The sequence below is a fragment of the Meriones unguiculatus genome, chromosome 3 (assembly GCF_030254825.1).
Source record: "Meriones unguiculatus strain TT.TT164.6M chromosome 3, Bangor_MerUng_6.1, whole genome shotgun sequence".
Classification (NCBI taxonomy): domain Eukaryota; kingdom Metazoa; phylum Chordata; class Mammalia; order Rodentia; family Muridae; genus Meriones; species Meriones unguiculatus.
This window is the reverse complement of record NC_083351.1, coordinates 37559706-37573299: the sequence shown is the minus strand read 5'-3', so window position 1 is coordinate 37573299 and position 13594 is coordinate 37559706. Positions and strand designations below refer to the sequence as shown.

At 51.0% G+C, this 13594-nt stretch overlaps 1 protein-coding gene across 2 annotated transcripts in view; it reads right to left on the bottom strand.

Moving 5' to 3' along the window:
- Col15a1 (collagen type XV alpha 1 chain) overlaps positions 1 to 13594 on the bottom strand; it is a 103570-nt gene that overhangs the window by 59338 nt on the left and 30638 nt on the right. For both annotated transcript variants that reach the window (XM_021641499.2, XM_021641497.2), the window contains exons 3-6: positions 10707 to 11254; positions 9276 to 9350; positions 7524 to 7604; positions 2290 to 2434 (exon numbers count right to left, since the gene is read on the bottom strand). In XM_021641499.2, the coding sequence (XP_021497174.1) occupies positions 2290 to 2434; positions 7524 to 7604; positions 9276 to 9350; positions 10707 to 11254 (849 nt within the window). The remainder of the gene's footprint in view (positions 1 to 2289; positions 2435 to 7523; positions 7605 to 9275; positions 9351 to 10706; positions 11255 to 13594) is intronic.

The window sequence follows — 13594 nt, the reverse complement described above, 5'->3', positions numbered from 1 at the left end:
AGATTCCTAAAGCAGAGATTACACTGAAGTGAATGCATGCCTTTATCCTCCCGCCAGACCAGAATGCCACATTCTCAGCCTCCTCGATAACGCCCCAGGGCAGGTAGCTTGCTCTATTCACAACTTTAGAATAATAATCATTAATTTCTAGTGCTGTTGGTAGCAGTGCTAAAGACTGAGCCTTGCATCTCACACAAGCTAAGAAGTGCTCTATCACTTTTTACATCTCTGGGTTGAGAAAGGGTCTTGCTACGTTTCCTGGGCTGGCCGTGAACTTGTTCTGTAACCTCAGCAGGCCTTGGACTTGGGATATATTCTTGTTGCGGTCTTCTAATTGGCTGAGGTTACTGGCTTGTGCTACCAGGCCTGTTTCATAATTAGTCACCTTCTGCAGAGGAGCAAAGTCATAGTGAAAACAGCGGTTGGGAAGGGCCTGTGAGCCAGGCAGGCTTGCCTCCAAGCCAGACTTTCTCCATACATGTACATTTACATGTGCCCTAATATCTCCAGGAGACCCTGTGCTACCTCATGTTTGATCCACAGAACTCTAGGAGTGGTCTGTCCGGCATTGGCCCTCACCTGGGTCCTCCCTGCTCTGACCACCAGGGGATGCTGTGCAAGCAGCTACTGGTCCAGTGTCAGCTTGGATGGAGTCGGAGCAGACACTGTCAGAAAACATGGTATACACATGCCTCAAATACTGGAGAGCCCTTTCCAGGCAGAATGGCTCTCTGGGAACAGTTTCCCTTCTCTCCACCACCTGGGCTGTCTACTCAAGAAAAGGAGAACCTGACCCAGCTCTGGGGGATCCCCTCTAGCCTTTTGTCAGCTGGGGGAGGAGCAAAGCTGTTCCCGGGTACAGGCGAAAGGTTCAGGCGGGAGCCTTGGCCTCCATTCAGCTCTCGCCTTCTTAGGCCGGAAAAGCCACCCTACCCGTGCCCTCCTCAGAGGTCCCAACCCACCCAACAGTATCCACGATCGATGACGCTCCAGTGTCGCAGGAACATAGAAAGTACAGTTTCCCTGCTTAGAGCATCCCCTCTCATTCACAGGAGGCAAGGACGGTTACAACAACTCCCCAAGGAGGACTAGGAAGGCTTGCAGCCTCAGCCATGTCCCAGGCCACAGCAAGGAGCCATGCGGGGCTTCCTTCAGAGCTGGCTCAGGCTCTTCCTGCCCTCCGGGCTTCCCCCTGCTACATCTTCCAGATTCCTTAGTCCCTTTATTAAACTGATTTTCCTGTCTAGTAGTCTCAGTGTCCTTCCCACAGACTCCCCAAGCTCAGTTGTTAAAATCTCACTCATTAGCTGATCGATGCCAGAAGCAAAGAGAGCAAGGATAACTATTACTGTAAAAGATTTCTTTTGAAACACAGAAGTTTAACAGCGAGAATCCAAACCACCTGCCGTGGATCTTGTACCAAATGAGCAATGCATCCCCCACACAGTTGACTATCATGTATTCAAAGTGGTGGCTGCAGTAGTGTTGGAAGCTCGTCTAATGGTGAGAACTCCACTATCATCTCCCTAACTCATTAGATCATCCCCATCACGTGGCCGAAGGACATCGAGTTTGTTCAGCCAATCCCTGCTACAGGCGATTGGGGTGGACAGTGCTGCTGGAGTGACCTTGCCCCTACGTCTCAGAGCGCTGGCCCTTTTCGGACCCTGGGTTCATGTCAGTCTGCTGCTTAGGGGATCACAGATGTCCTCTGGGCTTTTGCTTGTGCACCTTAGTGTAGGTGGCAGATGCAGAGGAGCAGAGGGTGGAGCCTGGGGCCTGCTCTCCTCCTTAGGTGGCCATTGACCTGCTGGGTGAACATGCCAGTCTCTGGCCATCGGTTAGCTGGGCAGACCCAGAGAGCTCCTGGCAGGAGTCAGAACAAGTGGAGACGCTAAGTTGAGGCTGTGAGCTCGTGAGTGCCTCGCCTGCCTCTTTTCAGGGGTTGGCTTTTTCCACCTGTAAAATGCAGTGGAACTGCAAAAGTATGTATTCACTCAGCACACAGTAGGTACTCAATTAGCTACAATGATTCCCTTAAGCCTTCCTACAGGGAAAGCAGAGGGGAGCCCGCAAGTTACAAGCTCAGACACTGGAAAGCAAGTGGCAGCTCTGCTGTGAGGTCTTGGTTGGGCTACCTAATTTCTCTGGGACTCTGCTTCCCTGTCTCTTCTCTAAGGGCTGTGACTATCAACTGTCTCTTGAAGGGGGAGAGGATGGTGACACCGTGTGTCGAATGCATGTTGCTCATTCGTTGACAGACTGCCACTCTCGGACGTCAGGACTTGCCTTGCTCAGGGATGCTGTGCCCAGGGAGGCTTAAGCCAGTGTCTGGAGTTCCCTCGGGTACCGGTTCACCAGAAAGCTCCGTGTCCTCAGCAGGAGAAAAGGAAGTAGGAGGCATGCTTATGGGATTAACTTGTGCTTCTTTAGGCTGAAGAGAGAAACAGGAGACTTACTTTGCAATGAACTATTTAAGTAAAAAAGGGTTTTCTTAACAGGGAAGCAGGGAAAAGTATGGAAAGCAGTTCATGCACAGAATCCTAAACAATCCTGAATGCCTACACTTGTTGTGTCTCTGGACAGCATCGCACCTCCCACACCTGGAAGAGGTGAATGCTGGGTTTGATTCCATCCCACTCACTGTCCGGAGAGTCATTGCTGATCTCAGACTAGGGTCTCTAAGCTCAGGGACCACACTTCTGCGCTGCAGGAAGATATGAGGAGTTATCTTAGTGCGTCAGGCTGCGCTGGTAGCCCCAGAGCAGCACAGTGGACAAGGCTCTGACAGTGATGGATGTGTAGGCGCCTTTCCAGGGGAGCTCCAAAGCCAGGCAAGGTCTCAACCAGTCTCAGCAACTGGGGGAAACAAAACCCAACAGCTGGAAATGAAGCAATTCAGAAATCCAGGCAGGAACCTCAATGCCTGTCCTAAATGTCCAGACATCAGCCCAGGATGCTGGAAGCAGTTCATGAATGCCAGGGTTGTCAGCTTTCAGTCTCTTTATTTTTCTAGGCTGTGGGCTCCTAGGGAGGATGGAGGGTTGAATGGAAGGACCTAGTGCTGGACTCAGCGTGTGGAAGAGAAAGACCTCTCTGCTGTGTTAGGACAGTAAAGTTTCAGGGCTTATTTGTTACTGCAGCACTCCTTGCACATTTTAACAAGATCAGGCTCTTCTCTTAGTGTTAGATCCTACTGCGGGAATAGTGAACATTTGGTCCATCATAACAGGGAGGACTGAGACTTCAGAGTTCATAGTTCAGTCCTTACAGTCAGACTTGGCTTTCTATTTAGGTGCCTGACCTATTTTGGACAAATCATACAGCCTCCCTGGGCCCACACTTTCTCCTCTGTACCTTGGAGGCAATAAGAAATGTTCTAATAAACATGAAGAGATGGCTCAGTGGTTAAGAGAGCTAGCTGCTCTTCCAGAGTAGACCCAGGTTCAAATTCCAGCATCCATTTGCTATCTCACAACTGGCCTGTTACTCCAGGGGAACTGATGCCCTCTTCTGGCCTCTGTGGGCACTGCACACATATGCAGGCCAAACACCCATACACATAAAATAAAAAGTAAACAGATCTGAAAAAAGAAAAGGAAATGCTGTATAAATGCATAGAAATGTTTGTGCATTTTCAGTAGTGAGATATTCCATGTTACTAGAAAGCTGCAATTGAGGTGAACAAAGGTATGAAGCAATGATTCTGAGCACCCAGCCAGAGCCATTGCCAATGACTCATAGAAGTGCCATCTAAAGGGCAAAGGTATGAAAGAAGGAACAGGCCTTGAAGGTAGGCGGAGTTCCAGACAGCATAGAGGGAATGTTAGAGGCATCAGGTCTTGGCTTCCTGAGCTGGGCCAGAGCTATGGCCAAAGAAAAATTGCAGGCCAGAACCTGTAGAAGTAGCACAATGGAGGATGAATCAAAGGAGAAACGGGCTTGGACCCAGGGGCAAGGACAGTGCTAAAGGTAAGAGTGTCTGGAAGAGTGTAGACTGGGGGTGAGGGGGCCCAGGAGCCTGGGGTGCAGCACTGAAAAACCCAAAAGGTAGGCGCTAGGAAGGGGTGCTGAAGGAGTGGAAACACCCAGGAAAAGCAGCACCACCACCACCCCCCCGCTAGGGCTGACCCACCCTGGGATGGGTATGTTCTCCCCTGTTTTCCATGGAGTCCTGATGGAGCTAGGAAAGCCCACGGAAGCCCAGCCATAGCCTCACAGGGTGCCCATGGCTGGAAGCAAGGGTACTTTGTAAGACATGTGGGCCTAGGAACAGATACTTGGAGTAGGTGAGGCTGGGGTAAACAGGAGGGAAAGCCTGACACAGGTTGAGCTGCCTCTCAAGGAGAATACATTTACAATCCTTGACTTGTCTAACTGGATTTTAGCCAGGCAGCCTTGGCCACCTGAGCCCTGCTTTGGGGAAAGGTGAGACTCTGGGGAGCTGACTCTGAGGAGAAAGTAAGGTGCCTCATCCCGAGCAGGTGACTGTGGGCTTCAGAGGTGATGCTTACGAGGAACCAAGTGTGGGCTGTGACAGTGTTGGAAGACCTAGTTTTAGAGCCTTCAGTCCTTCCCAAGTTATTATGGAGGTATGTTTGTTTGCTTGTTTGTTTGTTCATTTTGTCCACCTTCACAGTCACTACCAGATGCCCTCATCCCACAGATAGGCTCCCATGGATTCACTGGGTGTCAGGTTGCTGGCTGAACCCTGGGGCTGGAAAGAGGAATAAAGAACCCAGCCTGTCTACCCTCCCCCTGCCAGAGCACAGAAGGGGCACAGCCTAGCACCGGCAACTGACTTCATGGAACACACAGGATAGCAAGAGCCAAGCTAGGGAGGGGCTATGGCAGCGAGTGGCCTCATTGGAGGGGATTTGGCCTGGATCCTAAGGTGGATTGGAATTTGCCAGAAGGAAGGAAGGACGGGTGGAGGTGGGGGTTCCAGCAAACGGAGCTATCCAAGGCTGTCGGGATTGGAAGTCCCAGATGGCATGTCTGGGAAGCCGAGCCCTTAGGTGTGGCTGGGAATTACCCGCAGAGCTCTCTGCCAGTGAGGATTCTTGTTCTTCGATCCAGACAGACTGAACATCCAGGGAAGCAGCCTTTTCATTAAAGACCTCTGTCTGCCCCCCCCACACACACACATATTTGGGCACAGGGGAGTGAGAAATAGGTGTTAATACTAACTCAGCCAAAGGTGAATTTTCCAGAACTGCAAAGGTATATGATCGGCATGCAGTTGGGGAGAGACAGGCACAGAGCAGCAGAGGTCCTGACCTCACTAAGTGGGAAGTGGGGGCAGGGAGGGCTGGCAGGCGGGCTCTAGTTCTATTTGCCACTTAGTGCTCATGTCTGGGAGGGTAGCAAAAGCTACAAAGGCTGAACATGGGGAAGTGAGATTCTGATCAAGAGGGAAGCCAAATAGAGCAAGGAAGGACTGTCTGAGAGCAAGAGGGAAATTCCCTGTGCTGTGGGGGTAACTGTCAAAAAGAGCCATGACACCTTTCAGGGCAGAGTGGTGGAGAGTACTCTGGACCCTTAGCTTAAGATCTGACTCTGTCAGCTTCAGGCCATGTGGACTGAGCAACAACGTGGTTGTTCCGCACCCAATCCTCTAGAACAGACTTCAGAGGCCCTCTCTGAGAGGACACTGCAGGCAGAGCGGAGGGTGAGCTCTGGAGAGTGAGCATGTGTAAGTGAAGGGACACCCGCAGGACAGGAGTTCCCTGGGGATGACATCTGGCACTGTGGGTGTTGGGGACCGTCAGGGCTAGACCTGGGGGAATCCTCTTAAAGCAGAGGCAGCCATAGTGGTTTTGCATAACAGGACACCAGGAAGCAGGTGTGAAGGAGGTCCCAAAGGGAACAGGAAACCCTAAGCACGCTTCACTGAGTCTGCCCACGAGCCCCTGGCCTCTTGGAATCCTCACCAGTCAGTTTGCGGTGCCTACCACAAGCCTTCACCTGTCACTGCTGTCTGCCAAGGACCACCTGAGTGTCCGGACCAGGCAGTTTGTCCACCCCTCACACCAACCCACGCAGCAGGCATGCTCTGTGCGTCCTGCTGAAGGCCAGTCAGCAGGAACAGCACAGCTAGGACCTGCTCTGGGCAGGGCTTGGATGCACAGCACTTTTCTCAAGTACCTGGGAACTTGAGAAAGGAAAGAATGGGCTTCCCCAGAGACACTCTGCTTCTCCAAGTCACCAGCCAGTTTTCTTCCATCACTCCTCACTGATGGATGTCACACCCTCTCTGGGCTGATGCTGCGCCCCCACCCCCACATGTCAGTCCTTGTTCCTGCAGTGCTGTGGTCATCGTGTGCCGCCTGCCTTGTGCAGTGTAAGGACCACGTGACCTTCATATCCACAGAAATGCTAGCTCTTCCGCCTCCCCCTCCATGTTTGTCCCAAGCTGGCTGTCTCCGCCTTCCCCTCCCAAATTCTTGCTTCACTCTCACCCTTGTAGCCTCCTTGCCTCTCAAACCCTGATGTTCTTTTCAGGCTCTCTTTGGGGACTGCTAGGTTGTTAGCACCTCCGGCTGAGTCAGCCTCCCTCTTTGTATACCATGAAGCAGCACCATGCCCAGAGCCCTGAGCATGTGTCCCACTGACCTGTGCCCAGGAAATGTCCATGGGCGACTAAGCCTAATGGGCACACAGGACACCAACACTGTCCCCAAGCAATACATGGACTCCTGGATCCTTGGCTCCCCCACCTCTGCCAAGACTGGCCACGGTCTCGGAGATTAACTCTCACAGTCCTACCCAGACCCTGAACCCATGGATAGACGTCGGGAGACCTGTGCTCCAGCCTTGCGCAGGCTCCCCCTCTGGATCTGCCTGCCCATCTGTAAAATAGGCAGTTTGGTAGAGACATCTCTCTAAGTCCTTCAAGCACTAGCAGACTATGGTTCTGTTCTGCCATGTCCACATCCCTGCTGCCTGAGGTCTCTGCCTTATTTCTTTTTCCCTGTTTTCTATCATAAGTGCCTTCACAGAGTAACGAGCCAAGACTGGGAGCTTTCTTTGCTTGCAGCTCAGATGCTCCTTGTTATTCTCACAGTCTGACTCAAGTCTTTGGAAACCCTTTTCTCTTCAGCTGCAGAACACAGTCCCAAGAGGGAGAGATGTGGACACCGGGACAAGGGCTGCTTTCCCATGGGTCCAAGGCAACACTGAATATCATTCACGGCAGTTTCTCTCATGTCAGGCACTTTCTCAGACTCACCGACTTCCCCAATGACCCTGTCAGATACAACTGATTTTATCATCCTTCTGTAGAAGAGACCTGACGTTCAGAGGGTCTGAATAAGTTCTCCAAGGCCACGCCTTTTTTCTTTTGCACACCTTTCATAATTATATATACAGGTGTCCCTGAGTAATTGGTAGCTTGCTTGGATATGGGAGTGAGGTAGCAAAGGACCCTCTAAACTTCCCCAGAAGTTCTGGTACTTAACTTCACAAATCTGACAACAGCCTAGGACAGTTAACCCACTCACAGGGCTAGTACCCATACTCACCGGGGCTTGGGTATAGGTGACAGCCTCCATGATTTCAGCAACTTCATCCATCTCTTGAAGCCCACTGGCTTCTCCCGATGCCTATGAGGAGATAAGTCACACCACAAACAAGGCAGGAGAGCTGGTACATAGCATTGGGGTACTTGGGAAGGTTAGAGACTGACAAGCAGACTCCTGTGGAGGAACTTTGTGCATGTGTGTACATTTGCATGTGCATGTATGCGTGCATTTGCATGCATTTGCATGCATGTGTGTGCATCTGTGTGATATGCATGCATACAAGAATGTACATATGAAAACATGTATGTGTGGTGTTTGTGCCTGCAAACGTGGGCATCAGAGACAGGGTGGGAAATGAGGTGTGCATGGTTGGTTACTCTGTTTCTAGCCACACTATTGCTATAGTTTGTGTTACTTCACCTTCCAGCTGTGCTCAAGCTCCCTTTGCTCCCTGTTTGTGCAAGGTGCTCACTGGAGCCTATTCAGGGAGCACTCATCCAAAGTGTTGCCTGTCCTTCACAGCTAGTCCTCTGTGTCACCCCAGGAGCCTGTGCTGTGGCTCTGCAGTGCACCCTGTGTTCTGAGACTTCTACGTGGTTTTAATGAATGCAGAGCAGAGACAAATATATGACAACGACCTTTCCTCCCTTTCCCAGCCCCCGTGAATGTCATACAGGCTCAGGAGTTCAGAAATTCAAACAGGCCCAAATTAATGAAACCAACTTCTAATTTGTTCAGAGGTTGACATCACTTAAAGAGCCACAGTCACAGGAAATACCAAACTGCCTGCATCTGGCTTTGATGCTCCTGTCTGCCGGTAAGGCTCTTCAGACAGCACCTCCCCCTGACTGCCTTCCAGTTCCTCCTTCTCCTCCTCTTCCTTCTCCTCTTCCTTCTCTTCCTTCTCCTCCTCCTCCTGCTGCCCTCCTGATTACTGACCTGCTGAGTTGGGTCTGACTGAGGCTTTGTCACTAAGTTGGGTCTCCAAGTGTGTGTCAGATGTTGGAAGAAGGGACAGATCCTGAAGTGTATCCCCTTATCCCCAGCCTACACAGGGATGCCACTACTAGCAAATCCTGGAGGAAGAGCAGGAAGAGCGGGAAGGAAGAAAGGAAGGAAAGAAGCAAGGAAGGAAAGAAGGTAGGCAGGAAGGAAGGAAGGAAGGAAGGAAGGAAGGAAGGAAGGAAAGAAAGAAGGAAGGAAAGAAGGAAGGAAAGGAAAGAAAGGCAGGCAGGAAGGAAGGAATGAACAAATGAACGAATGAAAGAAGGAAGGAAGGAAGGTAGGAAGGAAGGAAGGAAAAAGAAAGGAAAGCAGGAACCATCGTTCCTCCCTGATTCCCCGCTCCACCCCCAACTTAGGAATTGAATCACTTGCCAAGCATAAAATGAACCTAAATTTAGGTTCATTTTTATAGGGCTTTACACCCAGAATATCTTAGCATTTTAGCTCTGATTTTAGAATCCTGACACCCTTCTTGGCAGGAAGGCTGGAAACCAGGCCATTGCCTGCCACAGCCACAGGAACACCTTATAAGACACACAGCCCCCACTCCAAGGAGACGGCTGAAGAGCTTTGAAAAGTGAAGGAAAGCCAAAAGCCCAAAATAGGCCTTGGGGCAGTGCTGGTCATGATGAGAGGCTTTTAGACTGCCTGACGCTGAGGGGGAAGGATGGCTGGGCACCCAGCCTTCCCCTGGCTGGCTTGGGGGATGGTGGTACAGACCCCTGGTGGGGGGAGGCAGAGGCTCACCGAGGACTCTTGAGCTTCACACAGCTCCTCAGGGATCCTGGGGTCCGTATAGATGGTAAGCTGCTGTATGGAGCCCTGGGGAAGAGAGAGATGAGAGGCATTCTACATGTGTCCGCCACACTGCCTGAGAGAGATGGGGGCACCCCAGTGAGGAGAGGACCGCAAAGGACCAGCATGGGAACGGTGCTGTCTATGGAGGTGACGGGAGCGCTGGACACAAACCCCCAACTCTGGCTCTGCATTGAGGGGACTCTCCTTGTTTTCTCCCATGGAATATGGACCTCCTTAGCTTGGGTTCAGAATATAAACAAAAAGGGCAGACTCCTAACATCTCCCGGGCCCCGCACGTCAGCAGCAGGCCCTGAAATGTGTCTCCCCGTACCCCAAAAGCTCAAAACTTCCTTGCTAGACATTCTCGTCATATGGAGGCCTGCCAGCAGCCCCCTCGTCCAAGTCCCACTGGCTCACCAGATCCGACGCTCACTCTCCAAGACACCACAGCCATGTACACATGTGACAAGTGCACTGGGCCTCAGCATCCCCACCGTGCTACAAATACATTCAATTTCTGCCCTCTAGTGGTGTCTTTTTCCTTTTTTTTTTTTTTTTTTTTTTTGTCTTTTTGGACAGTGTCTCACTATGTAGCCCTTGCTGTCTTGAAACTCACTATGTAGACCAGGCCAGCCTTGAACTCACTCAGATCGGCATGCCTCTGGAATGCTGAGGTTAAAGGTATGCATCACCATGCCCAGTGCTGAGACTGAATCTCAGTCTGTGGGCCAACCTGGAACTTGCTCCGTAACTCAGGCTGGCCTGGAACTCATGACCCACGGCTAGCTGAGTACTGGGGTTTCAGGGAAGAGCCAGCGCTCTGGCCTCCCCTAGAATGTCTAATTTACTCTAGGGCCTGGAGGCAGCCTGGCTCAGAACGCATGTGCATGAGATGAAAACCAAGGGACCCTTCATTCCAACCATTCAGATTCATCCATCTTTGCAGAAACGATTTAAGCACAACTGCCATCCACATGGAGAAATTAAATCGTCTGAGACTAGCCGGCTTGACTCTCTTTTAGGCGTGACTTTCAATGAACAAAGTGCTTCTTACTAGTTTCCCAGACAGGCCTATAACTTATTCTGTAGCCCAGGGTGGACTTGAACTCCTTCCTCAGTCTCCTGAGCTGGAATTACAGGATGCACCAAAAGCCCCAGCCTCAGGATAGGGGCCTTTATGTCCACCTTCAGACGATCCAGCAGCGTGTCATGCAGCAGCCTCCGTTTGTTGTAGAGTACTGAGATCACTGGCATCCCTGCCTAGAGCCCTTCCCACGGGGTGTCCATCCAACAAAGTAACAGTGGTCACTGCTCCTGCTTTAGGGTGCAGGAGTTCAGGTCCGAGCTTCACCGGTCTGCGCGGAGCGGAGTGAAACTCACCGTGAATCTCTCCAGCCCCGTGGCTCCTGCGTTGCCCACAAAGATGCCGGCACTGGGCTCAAAGGTCAGAGGCCGGGAAGATCGCTGGAAAAGGACGTGACCGTGCTCCTCACAGCCCATGAGAAGGGCCACTTCCTCGCCTTGGACGGTCACAGCAAAACGATTCCACCTGTTGGTCATCACCGGCACGGAGAAGACGGCAGCTTCACGGGACACGGAGGAACCCGGCTCCGTGTAGTAGAGGATAACCCGCTGGCGGCCGTCCTCCACGCCCGAAAGCCGCAGGCCCAGGTAGATGACCTTCTGGAAAGCATCGGTAATGGCGAAGAGCGCACCTCCGTGGGTGCTGGTGGGCTTTATCGCCGCCCCGATGGCGAAGTCCCTGAAGAAGGTCGGTGGGATGAGGGTCCTGGCTGGCCGGCCGACGTTGGCACCCGGCCCAAAGCTGTAGGCTGGGAAACCACCGTAGCCCGTGACGAAGGACACGGAGGAGGGTAATGGGACACCGATGAGCTCTGTGAGGTCCAGGTGGTCCTGGGAAGCTGAGCCTGCAGGGAGGGAGAGAGGCCATGATCTCACTGTGCTGGAACAAGGAGGTGGGAGCCACAAGCACAACTGGATCCCACGGGAAGCCTCTGAAACGAGACTTTCTAAGTGACAATTGCCCACACTTCTAGAACAACCTCCAATAATGAAACGTGACGCACAAGGCACAGCAAAGCACGTGAACAGAACCCCAAAAGACCATTTCAGAAAGAGCTGTGGTGACTGTGAATACTCACCAGGCTCTTGACTATTTTCTCCTCCCCTTTAATTACTGTTTTTCTCTTTTTAAAATTAAAACCATGCTTGGAAAGACACATTAATTGATTTGATTACCCACTACTGGGTGGTGACCCACAGTCTGGAAAAAAAACATTTACAAATGATTTCTAGACTAGATAGTGCACAGCCCCCCACCCCATTAACTTGGTGATTTCTTTCATTACTTAACAAAGTGGAATGGGATTGTATGGCTTTGTTTTAAATGAGGTCTTCTGTTCACTTGCCTCAGTAAAGGGGAAAAAAGCAGGTACAAAGGGGAGTGTTCCCTGGAGTCCAGCACAATTGAACTTTGTATCACAGTGGTACCCACTCATCATCATCATCTTCTTCAGCAGCAGCAACAGCATCCTCACCATCATCCACATCCCAGCTCTCTCTCTCTCTGTACCAGGCACTGCTCTCAGCTCTTTACATGATTAAGCTAATTTCGTCCTCGCAAGAGCCCTGTGAGGTTAGATACTGTTACCTCTGTTTACTTCCGAGAAAATCAAGACTGCTAGAAGTTAACAAATTTGCAAGCAAGGTCCACATGCAGGATTCAAACCTAGACCCCCTGACCAGAGTTTGTGGTCTTCACCAGCACCCTTGGTGGGGTTGATAGACCTCCATTTCAGTGGCCTGAAAAGGACCCCAGGTCTGACCATTGTCCAGGACAAAAGTTTCAGGCTGGTCCAGTGACCTACACACATTCCTGAGCTGATGCAAAGTGACAGCAATGAGTGAGAGAGGAATGCAGATCTCAGATAGAGTGGACATATCCAGTGCCACTGGGACAGAGCTTCAGAAACAAGCTAGATCCTGAGGATCTGGCCAGGACAGAAGACTTAGAATGATGAGCCTCAGAATGGAGCAGCGGCAGAGGGCAGGGCCTAGTGGTCACCAGGCCTCACCCAAAGGTCAGAGGTCTCTAGTCTATGGCTAAGATACTCCTTCTGAGGGAGCCAAAGTAAAACCCAAATGAACGATTAGGACCAAACCTCTTACTTGGCTTCGGCTGTCAACTTGACACAGCCAGGAGTTGTCTGAGGGAGTCTCGATTGAAGGACTCTCTATCACTATGGTCTGCGGGAGCATTTTCTTGACTGCTAATTGATGTTGGGGGTGAGCATCTCACTGTGGGTGGTGTCAACTCAAGGCAGGAGGTCTTGGACTGTATAAGAAAGCTAGCTGAGGCGAGCTTAGGGGGCATTTAGTACGCACATTCCTCTGTGGGTTTTGCTTCGAGTTCCTGCCTTGCATTCCTGCCCCAACTTCCTTCAATGACAAATAGTGTCTTGGCAGTGCTGAGATGAAAATAAACCCTTTCCTCCTCAAATTACTTTCATCACAGTGTTTATTGCAGCAACAGAAAATTCAAGTAGAGCACCATCATGTAGCTCCAAGTAAAAGCATAGAGACACATCTACATGGCAGTCTACACCTAACAACAGTCGAGAGTCTCCCGGGCAGGGATCTGTCCCGCCGTGCTAGGTCAGCTGCCTCTGTCCTTCAGTCCCTGCCACTTTTCATCTGCTGTTTTCCTCCACCCTCACAGCAGCCCGGGGAATCAGCTGCTACTATTCCATTTTATGGATGAAGACTGAGGCTTAGAGCGTAAAACCCTGGCCTGAGGGTACACAGCCAGTGATGGGGAGGAGGTCTGCAAACCATAGCTAGCCTGGCCTCCAGTTGACTTGATAGCTGCAAGTTTGATAAGAAGAGGGGTTTCCACAAGGGTTCTGGATGGGACTTAGTCGGGGAGAGACCCTGATCATCAACAGGATCCTGAGATAAGGGCCACAGTCTAGTGCATGACTGTATGTTTGTGTGTGTGTGTGTGTGTGTGTGTGTGTTAACATGTTTTGGTCATATAGAAAAGTATAAAGAGTAATATGGAGGTACTTCAAAAGGTCAAGATGATAACTTTTATGTATATTTGTGTATATTATAATATGTATAATATGTATATGTATGAATATGTATCTTATCTATAGAGATACAGCGGAAGGCACAGTGGGCTGAAGAGATGGCTTAGTCAGAAGGGTACTTACCATGAAAGTCTGAGGTCCTGAGCTTGGATTCTC